This window comes from Neopelma chrysocephalum, unplaced genomic scaffold (genome assembly GCF_003984885.1).
Source record: "Neopelma chrysocephalum unplaced genomic scaffold, ASM398488v2 Primary Assembly neopelma1_97, whole genome shotgun sequence".
NCBI lineage: Eukaryota > Metazoa > Chordata > Aves > Passeriformes > Pipridae > Neopelma > Neopelma chrysocephalum.
In genome coordinates, this window is record NW_020897760.1 from 7413553 (window position 1) to 7436247 (window position 22695).

General features: G+C 38.3%; 1 protein-coding gene across 1 annotated transcript in view; it reads right to left on the reverse strand.

Moving 5' to 3' along the window:
• The window catches only part of LOC113972789 (dihydropyrimidine dehydrogenase [NADP(+)]), a 260733-nt gene that overhangs the window by 211887 nt on the left and 26151 nt on the right, over window positions 1-22695 (reverse strand). The window contains exons 5-6 of the mRNA XM_027694199.1: window positions 19851-19932; window positions 16559-16646 (exon numbers count right to left, since the gene is read on the reverse strand). Coding sequence (XP_027550000.1) covers window positions 16559-16646; window positions 19851-19932 — 170 coding nt within the window. The remainder of the gene's footprint in view (window positions 1-16558; window positions 16647-19850; window positions 19933-22695) is intronic.

The following is a 22695-nucleotide window of genomic DNA, read 5'->3' on the forward strand; positions in this document are numbered from 1 at the left end:
CAGAGGTGTATTTTTCTCCGAGAACTGAAGGAAACAAAGTCAAGCTGCTCTTCAAATTGGCAACACAAATGCAATCAAATTGTCTTCAAAACTCTTTTCCAACATCTAAGTAAAATATAACAATATAAGGAAACTATTTCTGGTCTAGATCTTTTCGTATCTGAAAGGTTGAAATAAATATATATTAGTCACTATGCAAGATACGTTTCATTTTTGATAAATTATTAAAATTTCATTTCAGAAAACAGTACTTAGAATACAATATATGTGTAATAGCATAATCTTACAGAGGAAAATGGCCTGGCCGGTGGCCCTGAACACGCCATGCGGGACCCCGCTAGGCTCGGGGGCTGCTGCAGGCGCTGTGCAGGACGCCGCGCCGGCCCAGGGGCTTCGCGCCGCGCGCGCTCTGCGCGCGCGGTTTTGGACCCCAGGCAAGGCCGCGGCAGGAGAAAGGAGAGAAAGGGGGAGCCTTGCCAGCGAGCACTGCACCCCCGTGGAAGATGAGAGCACAGCTTCGGAGCACACAGAGGTTTGCCGTTCCAGGTTTGGGGAGGGAGGGAGAGGGGGAGGGGGACGGAGCAGAGGGATGGGTGTTGAGCTGGCCATGGGGGTCCTTCGACTGGCGGGTGGGAGAGCAGGGCTGTCCCGTATGAAACATCACATCACATGTGAGCAGTGCACCTGGAATTTGTGGTAACACAGTGGGGGAAGGATAAGGTCTGGGTGGACAGAGGGTTCTTTTGATTGATGGGGGTCCCGGCCAGGCTGGGACCTTGTAAGGTACCTCAGCCTTGGACAGGTACGGGGGCCAGAACGGTTGGTCAGTTTGTTTGTTTGTTTGTCTATTTATTTCTTTCGTTTTGGCTCTCCTGCGGCTACTGCCCAGGTTTGGCATGTTCTGGATATATTTGCTTTGCTCTGTTACAACCTGAAAGAGTGGGCAGGACAAAGGGTTGTTACTGGAAATAAAAGACTTGCCCAAATCGTTCTAACAGGAACGTAGCCTATGTACCCCTGTGTGGTTGCGAGCTATGCTGGCGAGGGTTCATGCCTTCGGTAGGGTCGCCCATGCCAGACAGGTCAAAACCATAGAACCAGATAAACTACATCCCTGGGCAGGATGAGCTCATTAGCCTTCTGGCAGTCATCCTAGGAGAAGGACAACTCTCATCCCAAACCCGGGCAGATGGAGCTCGCTTAGCCCTGGAAGGCCATCCATCTCAGAGAAGGTCACTCTAATCAAACCTACGTCCTGAGGACCTCGCTGCCACCGTCCAAGCTTGCTCGGCCCTGGCAGATGAACCTCAGGATTAAAGGGTGGGTTCAGTTCCGCGCATACTGCATCTCACCTAAAAAATCCATTGCGCAGGCTTGAAGGCTTTACCCACATGCAAAAAGTCCTGTAGCGACGGGCGAGGGTCGAAACGGTAGGTGAAAGATGCACTGGGAGCCGCAGACTCAACCCTGCATGCAGGCGGTTCAGGATATTGGTCATTTGAGACTGACGGAGATGAGAGTCTCTTGGGGCAGCACCCTGAACGACCAAGCAGCCTTTTCAAGGACAGCACTGCTTGCTCCACTCGGAGAGGGGCCTAGAAAAGGTGGCCTAAACAAAGCTCATCTCCACCTTCACCCGGTTGGTTAACCGCAGACCGACAGGCATCTTCTTCCAATGCGGTCGCACAAAGAGCAAAAGACAAAGGCATGCACCTGCCTCCAAAGGTGTACTCAAATTAACTCTAGCATGTTGGAACATCAGAACCATGCTCGATTCTGCCAATAGTGGACGTCTTGAGCGACGTTCTGCCCTAATTGCCCATGAACTGGGTCGTCTCAACATCGACATTGCTGCTCTCAGTGAAGTTCGCCTTCACGAGGAAGGCAGCCTCAGAGAACAAGGTGCCGGTTACACACTCTTCTGGTCAGGTAAGCCCAGAACCGAAAAACATCTCTCAGGTGTCGGCTTCATGATCAAAAACTCCATTGTCCCTAAACTCGAAAATCTGCCGACAGGTCACTCTGACCGCATTATCTCCCTACGCCTTCCACTAAACAACAACCAACACGTTGTCATCTTCAGTATATATGCCCCAACTCTCCAAGCTGACCCTGCTGAAAAAGATAAATTTTACACTGACCTGCGCTGTCTTACCCAAAAGGTGCCCGCAGATGATAAGATCATTATCCTTGGTGATTTCAACGCCAGAGTAGGTAAGAATTTTGAAGCCTGGAAAGGAGTATTAGGCAAGCATGGTGTTGGAAACTGCAACGATAATGGTCGACTTCTGCTAGAATTCTGTGCGGAGCAACAGTTCACCATCACCAATACTATCTTTCAGCAGAAAAATAGTCTGAAGACAACCTGGATGCACCCCAGGTCTAAGCATTGGCACCTCATTGATTATGTCTTGGTGCGACAGAGAGATGTCCGCGATGTCCTCCACACCCGCGTGATGCCCAGCGCAGAATGTCAGACCATCGGCTTGTGCGCTGTAAACTCAACCTTTATCTCAAATTCAAACCCAAGAGGGGCAGTATCCCAAGGAGAAGACTCCAAGTTAACGATCTCCAATCAGCCACAGTAAGAGAAAGATTCCAGGCAAACCTTCAAACTAAGCTTGATAACCATTCCACAGATTCTGCAGTTTCCTCTCCCGAAACAATTTGGCAGCATATTAAAAGTAGCATCCTGCAATCCTCTGAAGAATCCTTAGGGTTCTCCCTCAAGAAGAACAAGGACTGGTTTGATGAAAATAATCAAGAAATCCAGGAATTGTTGAGGAAGAAGAGAACCGCCCACCAAGCACACCTTGCACTGCCTTCCTGTCACGCTAGAAAAACAGCCTTTCGTCTTGCTTGCAGCAAGCTCCAACAGAAACTCCGTGACATCCAGAACAAATGGTGGACCGATCTAGCTGCAAAAACTCAACTATGTGCAGATACAGGGGATCACAAAGGATTCTATGAGGCCCTGAAAACAGCATACGGGCCTACATACCAAGTCCAAAGCCCACTACTCAGTGCAGATGGTCAAACGCTTCTGACAGATCAAACCTCCATTCTGAATCGATGGTCTGAACACTTTCAGACTCTTTTCAGTACCAACCGTGTAGTACAAGACTCAGCAATTCAGTCCATCACACAACAACCGGTGAAATACGAATTGGATACTGCCCCCACTCTAGGAGAAACCCTCAAGGCCATACAGCAGGTGAAAATCGGCAAGGCAGCTGGGGTTGATGGAATCCCACCTGAAGTCTGGAAACATGGGGGCCTTGCACTCCATGCTAAATTTCATGAGCTTGTGGTGCGCTGTTGGGAACTAGGCGAACTACCTTCAGACCTTCGTGATGCAGTCATCATCACCTTGTATAAGAAGAAAGGTACTAAATCAGACTGTTCAAATTACCGTGGTATTACTCTGCTCTCCATTGCTGGCAAAATCTTGGCAAGAATACTCCTGAACAGACTAATACCCGCTATAGCAGAAGGAATTCTACCTGAAAGTCAGTGTGGCTTCAGAGCCAACAGGAGCACCACAGACATGATATTTGTTCTCAGACAACTGCAAGAGAAGTGTAGGGAACAGAACAAAGGTCTCTATGTAACCTTTGTCGACCTCACCAAGGCTTTCGATACTGTGAGCAGAAAAGGTCTTTGGCAGATTTTGGAACGTTTAGGTTGTCCCCCCAAGTTCCTTAAAATGATCATCTCACTTCATGAGGATCAGCACGGCCAAGTCAGATATGGCAACACACTTTCTGAGCCCTTTCTAATAAAGAATGGTGTGAAACAAGGCTGCGTTCTCGCTCCTACCCTATTCACAGTCTTTTTCAGTATGATGCTTCAAAGGGCCTCGGCAGACCTCGATGATCAGGACGGTATCTACATTCGATATCGTACTGATGGAAGCCTATTCAACCTAAGGCGACTGAAGGCCCATACTAAGACCCTAAACCATCTTGTCCGGGAGCTGCTCTATGCTGATGACGCCGCCCTTGTTGCCCACACAGAAGCAGCTCTGCAGCGTTTAACATCCTGCTTTGCAGAGGCTGCTGAGCTCTTTGGGCTGGAAGTCAGCTTAAAGAAGACTGAAGTTCTCCATCAGCCTGCACCTCAGGAAGTCCCCCACCGTCCCCACATCACCATCGGCCAGTCAGAACTCAATTCAGTCCAACAGTTTAATTACCTAGGCAGCCTCATCTCCTCAGATGGTAAGATTGATGGGGAGATAGACAATAGGTTAGCGAAGGCATACAGTGCTTTTGGAAAACTCCATAAACGAGTTTGGCGTAATAAACACTTGAAGAAAAGCACCAAGATCAGTGTTTACAGAGCCATAGTGCTGTCTACTCTTTTATATGGTTCCGAATCATGGGTCATCTACCGCCACCACCTGCGTCTCCTAGAACGCTTCCATCAACGCTGCCTCCGTACAATCCTTAACATCCATTGGTCAGACTATGTGACCAATACATCTGTTCTCGAACAGGCAGCAATTACAAGTATTGAGGCCATGCTCCTGAGAACGCAACTGCGTTGGGCAGGGCACATCTCTAGGATGAAGGACCACCGCCTCCCTAAGATCCTGCTCTATGGTGAACTTGCCACTGGCTGCCGCAAGAGAGGAGCTCCAAAGAAAAGATACAAGGACTCCCTGAAGCAACAACTCAGCCTCGGGCATATTGATCACCATAACTGGTCCACTCTGGCCTCTAATCGGGAGGCCTGGAGACAGACCATTTATAACGCTGCTGATGCTTTTGAGAAGGCACGCAGGATCACTCTTGAGGAGAAAAGACAACGCAGAAAGAATCGAACCTTGCAGAATATACCATCTAAGGAGTCTTTCTGCTGTGTCTTTTGCAACCGGACTTGCCTTTCTCGTATTGGCCTTTTTAGCCACCAACGCGCTTGCATGAAAAATGGGTAGAGCCCTTCCCAAATCTTCGTTCGCGAAGCCTAGCCATGATGACAGAGGAAAATATAAAGCAAATTGTTCAATGTGAGTAAGAAGTTATCTGATAAAAAATTTCAACTTCCTTGTGATTATTGAGAAATTGCTGGATTCATGCCAATAACGTAAAATAAAATCTGCATTATGTAATTTGCTCTTTTGGTTGTTACACATCTTTTCAGGATACTGGAATAGAAATTAAACTGGGGAAGCTGCACAAATTGCAAGTAGTTAGAAATGAAGATTTCTGTAGCTCCAAGGAACAGCCTGACATTTGCTAGTAAGAACATAGTCTAGCTTCTCCACAGCACTTCTGCAGTACTGAGCACTTCCATAGTCATTTTAGTGCTCAGTTTCACTATTCCAATACATTAGAGAAGAATGAACTCAGCCAGGAGGCCAATAGCCAGAGCCCTAGTCTCACTCTTAGCAGATCATCACACTACACTGCTTCTCTCCACTGATCTATTGTGGTGTGCATGATTTATATTTTTGTTATTAACCAAGTGAAAAATTAAAGGCAATGAACGTGGCTTCCAGTTAAAAACAACTACCATCTCCTGCCACAGCTGCAATTCACTCAACTCTCCTTTAACTAAACACTTTGTTTGCATATTTTATAGTGTTCTGAATGAACACTGAATGCCACGCTTGTATTGAGGATTATTCACCCTGCAAGGTTGCTTAAATATATTCCATTCTTGCAAGCATAGCAGGTCTACAGAAGTGTCTAAGCTACAGTGTGTATTTTCTATGCCTCAATACAATAAAGGGTACACTCAGCACATGCAAAGGCCCATATTTGCATTTGAAAAATAAGAAACCAACTTGTCAATGTAGTGGATGTATTAAGACTCTTATGTCCCTACAATGTAAAAAGTGCTAAGATTTCAGAACTTTCTTTACTTAATTTTATTGGGCTTTCCAGAAAAGCTGTGCACAAAGAAATCATAGATCCTAACAATTAGGGGTGATTTCTTTAGATTTTATCTACTGCAGGAATTTTAATGCAAATTAACACCAAGCTTTATTATCAAGAGGCTACTACAGCAAGAGAACAGGCAGGAACTTTATCCCAGTGATTAGACACCACAACCTTACGATTCATGTACAGAATGGTCACTCTGTCTATCTCCTCTAACTCTGCAAATTTATTTCTGCTAGAAATAGCAAAGAACTCAAACTCTGAGTGTAAGGAGATAAGCAATATAAAAATGTAAACAGCTGCTATTCGGTTGCCTAAGTATGCAAAATCTTTTTGGGAGCATTTTTTGTTTGTTTCGAAGCAAGTCTTTTCTAGCTCTCTAAAGTTTAACAAAACTTACAGATAAAAATCTGGCCATCATTTTTCTACAATCTACAAAAGATTTTTATCAGGCTATAATAGAAGCATCAAGCCTGTGTTTCCCAACAAACAGAAATGAAATCATGTTTAAGTCACTTGGATATTGAAATAATGAATTGTAATATTTACAATGTCTAACTACTGAATATACTATATATAAAATTAGAATAACTTTCTTTTAGAAGATAGTTCCACTCTCATTTAAAAAATCCAATGTATTAGAGAAAAACCTATAAATATCCTACTATTTAGAAATTATCTTTGATAATGGTTAACAATGTAATCTCAATTTAAATAGCAACCAGGTACTAATTTCACTATACTAAAGTGTTAGAATCTATTTAAATATACCCATCACACCCAAATAAACAACCACCTATTATCATTGGTCACAAATAAACAAAGAATTATATCTAGCAAAAATAATCCTATGAAATCTGAAGTGAATTATACCATCTTCAATTATCTTCAATTACATCAATGGAACAATAAAAATAAAACCTTACAACTCTTAAAAATGTAGTAATACACCATAAGTTTCTACTTGGTGACTAGTAATTCCAATCCAATGGCATTATTATCATTAAAGATTAATTGGCTGAAACCTGTTGATACTTAAATTCTCATTATTCTTTCTTTTTCTTCCTATGAAGCTAATCAACAAAGATCATTTGAGGGAATATTGAGTCATCATACGAACTGCTGAATACATTTTCACTTTCTCTAATGGTTCATGCTCAGCTTACTCCATTTTTAGCACAAATGAATGAACAATAGCCAAAGGATTTCCTGTGAAAGAAAACATTGTCAAGGACAACGTTTGGAAAATATTTTCCTCTGTTAGATAAACATGTAATTTGTATTAGCATTATCCAAACACTATGAGTACTTAGTACTCTTATTTCTGTGTTTCAGTTTTGTAAACATTGTTTTATAAAGACAATTTACAGTAAACTTTGCATTAATACACAGAAAGTAGTAACAGTACAAACAATGAATGTTAATTACTATATATATCCCCACACCTCGTGACATCACCAAGAAAGTGTCAAATTTTGAATATGGTTTGATACTATAAAGTGCACACAGAAGACTATCTATGTGACTTTATGCACAAGGAATGTCAAACTTTATCTCAAGTCTGTAGAACATGCCAATATGGTTCACAAACCTAGAGAAATATTTGCATACCTGTTAGTCAGTCTTTTAAAATTGCCATGTGATACATACTATAATAGTTATATGCTGTATATAAATTACATACATATGCTCTATCCTAATTACATACACAGTTTTAGCAATCATTTAGTAATCATTAATATACATATTTACACAGTTACTTTTAATTTCATAGTAAAGCAACCATATGAGTGGCATCTCTGAGAAGTACAGATTAGAACAGTGAAGAACAATTTTCAAGTAACATGACCATGACAAGTGGTTCAAAAGCCTGGATAATCTCTATCTATTAAAAATCTGAGACACAGCAGCACAAACATTTACATAGCTTAGTTAAAGATTACTTACTATAGTGAACATGTAAAATTTTCTTCTCAGATATTTGTCGTCATTAAAAACTTCTGTCTCATTAAAACTAAAGAAGGGCAGTGGATGTGCCTTCCCATGATGGTAGATGCTATTGTATTGGATAATAAACTTACAAATGCTTCTGGAAGAGCAGAGCTTTTCAATTAATGTGTTGAGCTTGAAGGATAGAATGAGGGATTCCCTCGGGCATACACTGCGGGCTGTTCAGGACTCAGAAAGCCCTCAGACTATGAATCCCACCCGAAACAGAATCAATCACTAAAGAGTGCACTCCAAGCTAAATGAAGGACCAAAACTGGCCTCAAGCACACCCAGGATTTTCCCCTGAAATGAGGTAACTGCCCTTTGTTATATCAAACTGCTTCCAAAACCAACAAAGGCCTGACTACTGAGCAATGATGAAAAGGAAAGCACATGACTAAGAAGCACAAGACAACCACTGGGTCAGATGAGCCCTGTCCATGCTCAGCAGTGGCTTCCTAGGGACCACTCTCACAAAGCAGAGAAATGGCAGAGTAAGAAGGTCTCCTTAGGCAACTTCAAAAAGTCCATCAACATGCACTACAAGTTCACCACACAAACCCAGTTTTGTCTTGTCAGTTCAATTCAACAAGTAGATACACCCCTTGTTGAGTCAGCAGTAAAAGGAATATGAATTCAGAAACATATTTATGAGACATAAATGTGACAGGAAGACTGCTTAAAACTTTACTCATTAACACAAAAAAATTCCTTGCCATCTTCTCACCAATCATTGGCACTAAACAAGTGAGATTTTGATACACTTCCTACTTGTGTACAATCTTTAAAAACAAAAAAAAATTAAATGCAACAAGGTTAGGTTTTTAATCAGCGTTTTATCCTTTGCAAACAAGATGAAGGAAAGGAATTTCTAAATCTATTGTTTAGGTTTTATATTATGTCGGTCCTCCTCAAGTATTAGGTAGAACATTGTTTCAAAAAGTGTCTGATTGTGTTAAATACATATTGGACCACACACACTTTCCTTACAAGAAAAGAGAGCTCAACTAGAGTAAATTATATGCACCAAATTACAAATGCACTTTAGATGGTTGTTCATTCTGTGTCTGAATATTAATGTGAAAGTAAAAAGATGGCAGCATAATCAATATTTGTACATCTAGAAGATAAAAGTACCTGCCTCATGGAGTGAACTTTCGGAGACAGCATACAAGCAATCAGACCTTTTTTCTTTAGGTGTAAAGCACTCAAGTGTGTAACATCAGAATACAAAATGTAATATGTAACATCACCATTTTGTTCAGAGTTTTCTTTTCTTATGCACTTCAAAACACAAAAATTCTTAAAAATATGTGCTTGAATAATCTCCAAGCAAAGTGCTAAATAATGTTAGACTAAATAATCCACTCAGATATTAAAAAAATAAACTACTCTTAAAACAATATGAATCAAATTATTTTATCATTATATTTAGATGAGTATTTCTTCAGGCAGACTGTTCAGCATCTTGGAAAGAGACGGGAGAATCTTTTGTAAAACGTGCAGGAGAGATTGTTATGCTAAGTATTTTTTTGGTAGCAGAGATAAGTAAGTAAGAGCAGAAAAATCTGTGTAATTTACAAGTGAATATCTTAAGGATGCCCAAGGGCAGATTATTAGTATTTTTGAAAGTGCCCTAAGACTATTAATAATTAATAAGCTTTTTTGTGCATCTGAGCCTTCAAAGCTTTCAACTGCCTAGTGCTTCCAATGTGCATTAGGAATGTTCCACCAATATCCAGAGCGCTAGTGAGGTCTAAAGAACTGAAAGAACAGCTTACTACAAATGCCAATAGTAGAAAAAGATGCCTCAAGCATAAAAATTCTTGGATTTATGTACATAGTTGGTCTCCAGGAAAGATGCTGCACTGGGAATAAAAGCGAGTTCAGACATCTGCCATAACATGTAAGAACAGGTTCTTTCACAGAGTTCCTTTTCTAATATAACTATATTCTTTTTGGTTATAAATAACAAGGCCTTTTAGATTAAAGAGTAGCAAAAGATAAGAATAAAATGAGGAATTACAAGTTTTGTATTAGAATCAATTATTGTGTAATTTGTTCATAATATCATTCACATGAGCTATGAAACAGGAAATGTGGCGTTATAGAAGGATGCATTCATTCTCCAAGCTATGAGCCATGAGCTAAGGCTCTCCAGGAGACAGACTATAAAGAAGTCCTACACTTGACTGCAGAGACCTGTGTAGACTTTCTTCCATGGGACTTCACTTCATACAGCTGCAGTTCAATGTGAAGTTTTGATCCTGTTGCATACTAAATGCAAACACATCTATCACTGGCCTTCTCACGGGATCTTTATTTTTCTTAATTTAATTTTAGAACTATCCAGGATCCTGTCAGACAACTGTGAAATATTTTGAATTGGCTTGTCCAGATCCTGCCACTGTTCTTCAGCACTGTTTGTCTTCAAGTTCGAAGCACTCTGTCTAACTTCATGACTCATCTTGATTATTTCATTCTCATTATTTCTAATACCAGTCTCACAGCTTTTTGCAGCTAAATGGATTTGAATATGTTGCTTTGTCACAATAAGATATAATTTCAAGTGTTTTCCCTGGCTCTGCAGTCTTTAATATCTTTTATTGTATAAGGATACCAGTGCTCAAAAAGCCGCTGTTGTCACCATTTAAAATCCATGGTGAAAAGCACTGTCTTCACAAGATTCTGAAACAGTGACCACCCTTGTTTACAAGCGGCAATGAAACCAACTCAGGAACAAAGCTAGGCACACATTTATTTTGAATATCTAGCTGATCATGTTTCCAACATCATTCTTTCCTGTGCTACCTTCCAACATATTATTTTTCTTCCCTACTTGTTGTGTTTAATCTCTCTATCTTAGGCTTTGGTTGCCTTGCAGTAAAAGCTGTATAACCTATGAACTGTCAAAATATTTATTAAATTATAAAATAATAAAAAACAACACCGAAAAACCTCCAAATATAGAGCTGGCAATCTTCAGAGCCTAAGGCTGCACAATGCCTGTACTCAAGATCCATCCTTAACCAAGATATGTTGTAATTTACATGACTTCCTACATTACCACTGAGGCAAACAAGTCTTTGCAAAGAAGCCTAACAGCATAATTTTTGGGAACATCATAAAGCAAAGAAACAGAAATCAACTCCAGAAAGCAATCAACTAACAGATAAATCCTGGAGATGTTTTCAAATGGCTCTGCCTTTAAACTCATTTGGACGAGATAAGTGAAATAGCACGTGAAGAGAAAAAGAAAATTCAGAAATACCAGGTAAACCAAAACCAGAGAAGCAAACAAATAAAAGTCTGTTCACAACCTGAAATGAGAACTATTTTGAACATGACATATTTCCTTCATAAACGTCTGAGCTGGCCATGGGCCTACGGGCCCCATATGTAGATTTCATGTCCTCCAAATTTAGTTTATGAATCAGGAGTATGATGCACAATTTTTTCCTATAGCACAAGCAAAATGAACATCTGTTCACTTTTTGCCACGTAGGTTTATATCTGTGTGGGTGGGTGTGAACAGAGCTCTTGATGTGTAATATTCCTCCCATCTGCACACCAGGTGGCACTGCATAGTTAATCAGAAGATAATAACAGGCATGAGGAGATTACTTACTTTTTGGGGAAGAGAGAGTAAATCAATCTCACAGAGGTTTTTTAAAACAAGGTACATTAATGCTTGGACTTTTAATTTCTTTTTTCTGGTGTGTAATTTCATTCTAATCAATGGCATGATCTGATTATATCATTGTTTGAGTGTTATGTTAATTAACTATAAATGACTGCAATTATGACAAAGGTTCTTTCCACAAGGGATTTAATTTTATTTTTTTTTAATGTACGGTTTTAACCCTTGCAAGCAGGATATACTATTTAGGATACATCCAAGCAACAATCTCCTTAGATTTACTTTGAATGCTCATCTAACCCACCATTTCACAGTATTTAATAGAACCTCTTGATATTCTTATACAATAAAACTAGCTTTATAGTGATTCAACATCAGAAGATGGAGGAAGAAAAAATCAAGCTTTATCACAAGCAGCATTTGCCCTATAATGCGAAGTTAACTAGAAAGTTAGTTAGTGCTGCAAGTTTAAAATTGAAAACACTGAAGTTGAAGTGTTTAAGCAATTTCTGGGAATGGGGGCTTAAGATTTTTTAAAATATTTTACCAAATAAAAAAATCTCTGAGGATATATTTTTATCTGATATTCATCTAAAGAGAATGTTAATGTTACATAAAACACCTACGTTATGATAAAATGCTATAGAATAAGGATAAGAGTTTGTGCAAAAGTCTGGAGAAAATGTTTACAGTGATAGCATTTCTGTGTACTCATTTGAATCTCACATGAAAAATATCCTTAAATACTTTAAATATTTAGTTCTTTCATTTTCATTCAATTAAGTAGTTGTATAAAGAAATTGTTCTGTATTTTCTCTTTCAAAAAGAATATACAATGCTTTGTGGAGTCTTAAAAGAGAGAACCACAGAATCCTGTTTTCCAAAGAATGTAGCTGAACTTTTAGAAGGATGAGTAATAAAGGCCTGGTATTTCTGCATTTGCTCTGATAGCCAAGAGAGACACATACACATAGCCTTTGTTTTTTGGTAAAAATCGTATTGCACCCTGAAAGTCCACCAAGAGACACAGTAACACAAAGTGTTCAACACAAAGTGTTCAGACTACTCTGTTCTCCATAAGATGCCCTTCGCTGCCTTACTTTGCTGTCTCTGAGGACCATGCGCTCTCTCCTCTAGCCCCTCACCCCTTCATTGATTTCTCCCTTTTGCTCTCAGCATGCTTATTCTCTGTTGCCCTGAGTCTCTGTGGTGTTTACAGAAGGCAGCAACTGATGTGAGACTTTTTTTTTTAATAGCAAAATTTTCAAACTGATTTGTCAGCTCAGTCACAAATTCTTCACAAACACTTCTTATCAAAGAGCAGATTCTAGGTAGAGTATGTTGAGCTATCTATCAAATCAGGACAGGATGGGGGTTTTTCTATGCTTAGTTGTAGAGGTTAGTTTTAAAGCTTTGAATCTTTAATTGGGAGATTTAATTCCTATTAATTAATGTTTGTAATAAAATAAACCCAAAATATTTGTAAATGGAAGATAGCTGGAATTTTAAGATGAAAATTTTAAGGACTCTAATTCCTCTCTAATTTTTAATTAGCATTATTAACTGGCCATTGAAATAAGACTGAATAAATTTAGAAATTGCACCAATCTAAATGACGAAGAAAAAAAGAATTAAAAAAATATAGTAGAGTCTCCCGAAATATTGTTCTTCCCATTGTTTAGCTGCTACTTTTTAGTCCTATGAAAAAATTCTCATGCATGCTACTGTCTATCATTACTTTTGATGTAAGAAGCTGAGATTCATGGACTACGCTTTAATACTTTTAGCTGCATCTGAAATCGGGACTGCTGGAGAAAACCAGAAGAATGGTGTATCTCTTGGGTCACCGTATGCAAAACACCAGATACGTCTACTGACAGATGTTGCAAAATATACATCTTTGTAGAGAGAAAACTGAAGGGATGTGAGAGTAAATGATGGAGAGGGAAAATCCACATAATAGTCCTCTAGAAATAAACAGAGGTACCGCATTAAGAACTAGTTAGATAAAACACAGCTCAGATAAGACAAAAATATGGAGATTGAAGGAAAGAGCTACCAAAAGTAAAAAAGGTAATAGGCCCATGACTAAGATTCACATACAATTTGTTCTGAGGTTCTGCTATCAGAGGGCAGTGTTGGTTTCCAGTATGCCATTACCCAGTTTGATCGCTGCTGCTTATCCAGGTAACTATGAAAGCTTTTCCTAGGATTTAGTCTTTTCTAGTTCAACATATGTCTTTGTACACCCAAATTCCACATCAGTCTTCACAGCCTAACTAGGAAAGATAAGATGGAGGTAAGGTGTGACTCAAATTGAGACTCCAGAGGTTGTAACAGGTTGGTGACACATATTGGCCACCTGTTTGTTTTCAAGTCTAGTACAAGGTGTTTTTCTGAGCTTTCAACCAGTGACTTAAATGCACCAGACTTACTGGCTGGAGAGCATCCTTCACTTTAAGATAAAAGATCATAGCCTCAATGCCTCAGTAAGCAAAGACTTGAAGCTAAGCATCCTCTTTTATTATTACCCATTTCAGAGTAAGGCTGTTAACCCGTATCCCTTAGGGAACTTCTTGGGAATATTTTACCACTCAAGTCTTAAACAGAGCAAATACACTGATTAGAGCACACTTTTAATACCTTTCCAAACAGCTCTCACAAAAAGCCTCTGCTCTTCATTTTCCTTCAATATGGTCACTTGCTAGAAGTGATCAAACCTCAGTCACCTATGCTTTACCTTCCACAGACCCAGTAGCAGACGGCACTTTCCTTACTGCACACAATATTCCCACAGGCAACCGAATTTTCCTGATGCATAACTGTGTGGAAAATAGTTTTCAAAGTTCTCTTTGCAACTCTACTTGCTCTCATGCAGCTGGCTACTTACAAGTGCTCTTCTGTTTCATGAATCACACACGAACTCCTGTACAATCCCAACTAATAAAATCTTGAGTTTCATCTCATTTGCAAGACCAAAGGTGTGCTCTTCAAAAATCACACTGCTGTGAAAAAATCCTCTCACACTGTACTCTCTTGTCCCAGTACAGACTTCATATTCTTTTACACACTCATTTACTTTTCCTTTTTTCCACTAACAGGGAGAATTGAAAACTACCATATTTATTTTCCATCAAGGTACAAAGCCATTCAGAAGCAAATTACAATAAAAAAATATCTATTTTATATAAGTAGCTCTCTAATTATTTTACCCCTATGATTCAGGGTAATGTTCAAATGTGACATTTCACTGAATATGTTTGTTCAGTAGGCAAAGAACACAAAAAGAAATGCAGTACAGACTCATTATGGAAAAACGGCTGTTGCTGAGAGCTTAAAAATGTTCTATTGCATTAATATAGCTAACTCTACAAATATGCAACCCCTTGGCACATCCTGAACCTCTCATTACCAGTATGCAAGGCCATGTTACTGTCCAGTGTCTTACACAGTACTGTAAAAGTGAGATGACAGGCACACATGGGGGTACAGAGAGGGACTAACTTCATCATAAATGCAAGGCAGCTTCCAATAACAAAACTCTGTAGGTACACATAATCCTTCATTAGCATTTATACCCTCTGTTTCCTAGTATAATCAATGAACACATGATTTACAGGAGAATTATGCTTCAGATACCTTCTCTTGTCTATTAAATTTCTGGCTGTGTCCCTTTCCCTAGCATCTGTATGGAACAATGTTGTCTATTTATATTTATATTTCTAGCCAAAAATATTTTATATTAGGATACTTTATTAAGGTCAGAAAATAAACCCACATACATAAACCAAACATTCCAATCCTATGTGTAGTGCTCAGTGGTCATTTCTGCTAACCTCTGAACTGTTATTTAAGCTTCTGAGTGAGAAATGCAGAGGAATGATGCTGATGTTCAAAATATGATTGATTTTTTCCCTAAATGCTAGACTCTCAGAAGACAAATGGTTATGAATTAATTCCTCATTGGTGAGATTTCACAATGCAGTTTGAAAGACACAGATGAAAACAATAAAGAATATAAGTTTGACCATTTGCCTTGTATACAATTACATCAAAATATGACACATCAGAATTCCTATACATGGAAGTTCACTCACAATGTAGGGATTTAGGATTATATAAATCACAGCACTCTGTACTATCATTACACGACAGAATAGACCTGCAAAGCTTATTATACTGCATAACCAGATGGTAAACAACAGTTGTCGTTGTACTAAGAATTACATCTCTGTAATCAATAATAGGAAGGAGGAACAGTTGGACAACTTGTTTCCTATTATGTTCACTTAGGCAACGTCTAGATCAATAAAGAGCATTAAGCCTCATACCAACTGCAGACAATACCTGCTCAACATGCCTATCATATGGCAGCAATGGGTCCAGCTGTACTTCAAAATACTTGTAAATGGATAACAATTCTAATCTAACATTAAAAAGAAGCAATGATTCAAATAGCAGGCAGGTGCAGGACTTCTCTAGCATATGAGAGAAGATAGACCTATGATGCCAGTTTTAGTATAAGTCAAAGTCAGTTTATTTTGTTAACCCACCCCACAAGTACATTTCACTACAGCCTATCAGAAGGATGTTACGTGTTTTATATGGACGAAAGAAAAAAGCAACCAAGCATGGTATCACTGGCTTACATATAGACTCAGTAATTATGTGGGTGTAGTAAGCTGTTCACAAAAATTGAAAACTGAACTTGTGTATCGCTCTAGGCCAATATGGCAATTAATTACAAGCAAATTTTTAGTTCATCCATTTTTAACTATTTAAACAAACAATATATCAACCCATTCAGCTACATTCACATTTTATTTAAAAATCTATAATATAAATGTGATAATTTTAATAACTGTCTTAAGGCCACTAGCTTTAGCTTCCTGTTTTTTTAAATTTTTCTTCTATTCCATACTTTCATAATGCATCAAATTGAAGGTATCTCCCATCATGCTATTAAGACAGGTACAAGTCCCAGTTTATTCCTAGGCAGTCATTCAATTTCAAGATGACAAAACACAGGACAGCGAGCTCTTACCTATTCCAATGAAGACTGCTTCATACCCATCTTCTTTCAAGGTAGAGAGTGTCATTCCATTCGCTGCAAGGCCTTTATTAAAAATTATCTGAAAGAATTAAAAATTGCTTGCTTTTAATGTGATAATGTGAAAATAATTTCTATTGTGTCCTGCATATAGACACCTTGCAAGATCTTCTAGTGAGCAAATAAAGCAAATTAAAATTTCCCCCCCCCCCCAAGCCAGGCTTAAAAGGCCAGACTGGCTCTGATTTAAAGCAAGAGGCCTGAATTACATATAGGTAAAAGGCACCTTCAGATCATCCTCAGATAGGGGCCACCAGAGGTTGGTTTCTCCCTTAAGTTAAAAGGTTTAAAGCAAGGTAAACAAACAAAAAAAGCCCATCTATGGAAGAAACTACAGAAGTAGAACTGAAAATCGTAAGTTTTCTACTGTGAGTAAATATCTGTATTTAGTGCTGATTACAAAAGGTTGTATACCCACTTGAAAATCAGAATTTAAGAAAAATGATGTGGAAGCAAGAACCTCCTCTAGGGAATATGTACTGAACAGATCAACTGGCACACTGACCAAAACCCAACCAGTTTAGGTTATTGCACAGACATTAGTTAAAGTATGACATGACACTCTTCTGTATTAACAGGGGTTCTGAAGAGAAAAACAAGTAATGTTTTTCCACAGAGTATCAGGCACTTGGTAGGCCTCTAATAGTGTAGAATGCAATGCCAGTCCCCAAGGAAGGATGGTACTGCTTTATGCTGCACTCGCAAAGCTCACAGCCCAAATTTTGCACTGAGACAACCAGCTAGAACATCTTTATGCCAAAAAAACCTAAGTGAAGCCAATGGTGCTTTTGTGGATTCAGAAAATCTGCCTGCAAAAGACAGGGCCAGAGATGACAGTAAGCCTGAAGAATGCTCTTTGCAAATTACAGCGTGCCCTACTCAACCATAATGAAGCAGCACGTTTTGCATGGCAAAGTAACTAAGGTTTTCAAAATTATTAATAAGTTTTGTTTCAAACTTGAAATTGTTAATTCTAATTTAGACAAGCAACAATGCCCAGTGTGCAGGGATTGGTATTCATTTATTGAAAGGAATAAGTCAGAGCAACAAAAGTGCACCTATAATCATCTGTACTTGTTTCTGTTCAATTACTTTTTACTTCCAGAACCAAAAGTCGAAAAATTTTTCTAGAGCAATGTTCCACCAGCAATTTTGCTTTGAGCAGCCCCTGCACAGGCTGAACAACTACAGTAGTTTTAAGAGTGAGACTAAAAATAGTGTTTGCTGTGTGTTCAGCCAACCAACTATGGCAGGCCCCGTGTAGAGGTCATGCAATTGGAGATATGCACACCTTTTGCTCATCGCTCCTAACCCCAAGGCCTTTGAGCACATAGTGTGTGATGCCTCTCCTGATATTTTGTACTCCTTGACATGGGCATGTGTGTTTTTATCTCCGTATTTTAGGCTCCCTGAACTTGAACGTTTTCCCCCAGGTTTTTTACATCACTTGTGATTTTATTTTACAGAATGCGATGCTCTGCTGTGTAAAGTCTATACTTTGTGATCTTAACAGTTTAGCCTTCCTGTCACTGTGTATCTTCTTTGTTATTCAGTCTGCCTATATTCCATTTAATATACTTTTCCTATTGGTGGAAAAAAAAGGCAGAAGTAAAATACAATTTACATTACTTAAGACACTGACTTTTTTGCCTTTGGAGATTTAGCATAAATTTTATCAGAGGTGCAAAAAGCCACGTACTATTGCAATCCTTTAAACAATAGATTTCATCCTCACTCACAAGAGATATTCCATAAATTGTCATTATATTTTTTTATCCTATTGTGTACATATGTTATGAAAACATAATGAAGGAATTTAAATGGCAATATTATTTTATGTGGGGATTCATAATACTCCTAGGGCCTAGCTCTGTAATCCTTATTCAGCTGACTAATTCTTACTAATTTCAGCAGAATTACTTGAATAAACACCACTACTGAGCATTTACACAATACAGCACCTTCCACCACAGACTTGAAATGCTTTAAGTAAACACCAGAAAATATTTCCAGCTTATAGAGGTATAAAGCTAAGGTACTTATTTAACCAGCTTGCCAAAGGGTCAATTGGAAACCAATGGCAGAGCTTGGAAGCAAATTTACATTGAGATTCTCTGCTGCACTCCAAAACTGCACAAGACTTGCAGGTCAAGACGACATGGTGGCTCTATCAGTCCATTCTGAAGACCTTGTCATAACAGGGATCCCTGGGGAACTGAGGTTGGCAGAAAATTCCCAGGAACCATCTAAAATTGTCTCCATGCTCTGTTTTAGTCCCTAACTGAACCTCCATTCTGTCAGTCTTTTCAAGGGTTGTAAAGGGAATTTAAGAGTAGAAAAAAGACCTGTAGCATTTAAAGCCTTGTCTTACATCTTACCAGCATTTTTATAAAACCTGGGCAGGATGTCTCACTCAGGTCTTGTGACAACAGTCTACTGCTTTTACAATACGAACCAATATGAAAGATTCCAATAAAAATTTCTTGCTTCACTGAGTGCTTTAGTATCGTGTTAAAAATACAGTATCCCTCCTGGTACTCAAAAATTTCATCCAGTGATGTATTCTAAGTTTGTAACTTCTATTAAAATGTTCAGCAATTGTAAATACTATCTAAATCTTCAGCTCAACCCCTAAATTAACAATAAAGCAATGTTCCCATTATCTATAAACAACACACATTTATTTAACAGAATAATACATAACTATTGCTTTCCAAGAAGTTGAATGACTGTTATTGTTTATAACAGATGATCATGTTAATACTTCATTTAATTTGATGTATTTTATTATAAAATTAACTTGGATGCAAGACTGCATGATAAACCATTGAGAAAAAAACTCAGGGAAAGGGAACAAAAGACGTATCAAATATGAGAGTTTTAAGTAGTGCCAAACTTGCATGAAAAAAACTTGATTAAAAAAATCAAATCATTCCAATAGCTACATTGAACCCCTAAAGCAATTTAGGAATTTGTTTCTTACAGACAATTAATCACATGCAGGCATGCCAGATGAGAACTATTGATTGCCCTTTTCCAAACTAGTGGCATTCAGACAGGAGACAGACAAATGCCCTGAGCAAGAGGAAGCATCTTCCTGCCTCTGTCTAGCATAGCTTTTAATCGTTCTTTACTAATGTGCATGACATTTTGCTGTTAATCTTTGGCAGAGTTCTGGTTCTTTTTTTCTTTGAGCTATACATAGGCAGGATATATTTTTCATTACCTTCACTCCGAGATCCTTCATAAGCTTGGCTTCAAAATTCACTACATCATACGGCAATCGGAACTGGGGGATTTCAGACATACTAAAAGAAATAAAAACGTTTGTGAAATAATTTTAACTATTAGGAAGAAAGCATTTTTTTATTTGTTAAAAATTCTATACTTATAACACACCTTTTATTTAATTTTGACATACATGAATGGAAATGTGCTGAAGGTTGACTGCTGACTTTTTAGTTGTTAGAATGACAAAACAGCATTATTCATCCAATGCTAAAAATATAGGCCAGGAAGGCAGTACCTTGAGGCCAACGCTGCCCACACTTGTAGGTAACCATTCAACATATGTTAAGCTTGAGTTCTAAAGAGCTTTGGCTCCATTCCTTTTGTTCACCAGAATATGTAACACTAAAGACATCCATTTAAGAAAAGATTTCATGCAAAGCAAAGTGACCTTCTAGCAATCTTTCATTAAGCTATTCAATAAGAGAGAATCAGAGTTCCCATATAATTTTTTAAAAGCGTTACATATGTTATTTTGAGCAATGGTATTTAAAACTGTACCCGCCTCCATTTCTACTTCATAAATTTTTTATGATCTTTCAGGATGGACAAATATTCTGTCAGCTGTTGGTTTCATGTCTGCTTTTTGACTTAATGTTCATTAACCGGCATTTTTTCCTCCTGGGGAAGATTAGGAATGACATCTTCAAGTTCCCAGAACCACAGAATGGGAAAACTGCAGTGTTTTCTTACAGTATAGAATCTCAGTTTATATCTACTGGTACAGACATAAAAAAATATATATTTATCTCCAAAGAAATGGTATCTATGTATACTAGTTCAAAATCTCTACTGTAAAAACATGTTACAGGTAAACACACTGAAGCTCTATTTTAGATACTTTGGTTCAATGAAGATAAAACCAAAATATGCAGAAAAGTGAAAGTCACTCCCCAGATACTTCTAAGCTTCAAACAGTCTAATCTGTTTTCGAATTAATGAATCTGTAATTTCCATAACAAAGCACTGGCACAAGAGATTCACTGCAGCTTCAGTTTGCATATTGTTATTGACCACACCATCTTTAACATCTAACTTTGACAGGCCAGAAGGGTTTTATTTAAGTTACATCAACTAATTATATTGATAAGAATCTGGTTTTCTTCCTTATCATTTCTAATACAGCCCTTTTTACACCTTTCTTGACCACTGTGCAATGTAAAGTGTTGTAAATGTCACATACAATGAACATGTCAAGACAATACAACTTTCATAGGTCATGCTAAGTAAAAAAGTGTCTAAGGCAGAAACTAATATATCAATATGATTCTGCAACAGTGATTCAATAAGGAAATTAATCAAAAAAAAGAAAGTTTTACTTTCCAAGTCACCTATATATTTGTTGAAGGCCTGTCATTTCCACGACATGCTCCCAGAACAGAACTGATTGTGTTATGTCACTGTCAGAATTTGTAAGCAACTTTTTGCTCTTATTAAACATTTATTTACAGTTTTGTGCTGTGAATATACTCACATACATATACCTATCTAAATACACAGAGTTCTGTGGGGGCACTTGCATGCACATTAACCATGAAAATAAGCATTTTATGAAAGTTAACTGTTGCATAAATAATTCTGATATAACTTCTTTCAGCAGCAGCAGATGGTCTCTGACTCTGCAATGGAGAAACGGGGGGAAAAGGAAACAGGGCAGAGGTGCAGGAGGGATGCAGTGGATGGGAACAGTGTCCTGCAGTCATCTCTTCCACAAATCTGATCCAAGTTAGAGCTGCTTGGACAGGTGCTTGGTGTTTCTCAGTGTTCTCAAATTACTTTTGCCCAAGGGACAGCTCTTTGGCCAAGTGAGAGAAGTACTTTGGCATGTTGTAAAACAGCGGCATAGATAGGAACACATGCAGTGAAGCCTGTTCATGGCCTCTAAGCAAGAGCATGATGTGCTCGTGCCTACTCTATCATAAAGCATAAATTTTACACAACTGGTGAAACATAGGAAAACCTGCCCTTAAATGTGAAAAATTCAGACATGCTTGGAGAACCATGGAGTCATACTACATTTAAATATCTCACTACAAGAACTGCCATCACTAGACATTTTTCTATTGTCACAATATTATGAAAGCTAGCTAAGATGCAAGGAACATCCTATTTAAAAACAACTGAAGAAACTAAAAAAAGGCACAAACACTCCCCTTTCAAACAGCTGATTCAAAATACAAAATTGATTTGGTCTTCTTAGATATTTGCAATAAGTTTATGAAGCCTTGAAAACACACCCATCAATAACCTAAACTTGTTAAAAGATGTATTGCAAAGACTTACAAATGCAATAATGGATGACTTCTGCCACAGGCCAGCCTCCCTTCTGTTTCAAGATTAAAATAAGGACAAAAAGAATTGATGCCCTTAAACCAGATGTGAAAACTTCTTCAGTGAACGGACGTAAAATTTGACCTTGATTGCTATGGATTCATTAGGACTCAAAAGAAAGAAATAAGTTTTTAAATGCACTCCTCAGTAATTAAGGATACTAAAAGAACAGGTAAAGCTCAGGGTTTTTGCAGTAGAACAAACAACACACTAAACGTTATTCAACTTAAAACATGATGGACTCAAGATCACATTGCTTCAAATACAGGAGCACACATTAAGCAACTGTAGCATTGTTCTATAAGCACCAAAACAACTGCAGAAAGTACTGTACTGTATCACCACGTCCCACTTGAGTCTAACCTGTTATCAAATAAAGCCTCATTGCTAGAAATGTCTCATTAATTCTAACTACTTTACAACAACAAAACTAACTTTAATCTGGTATTTAT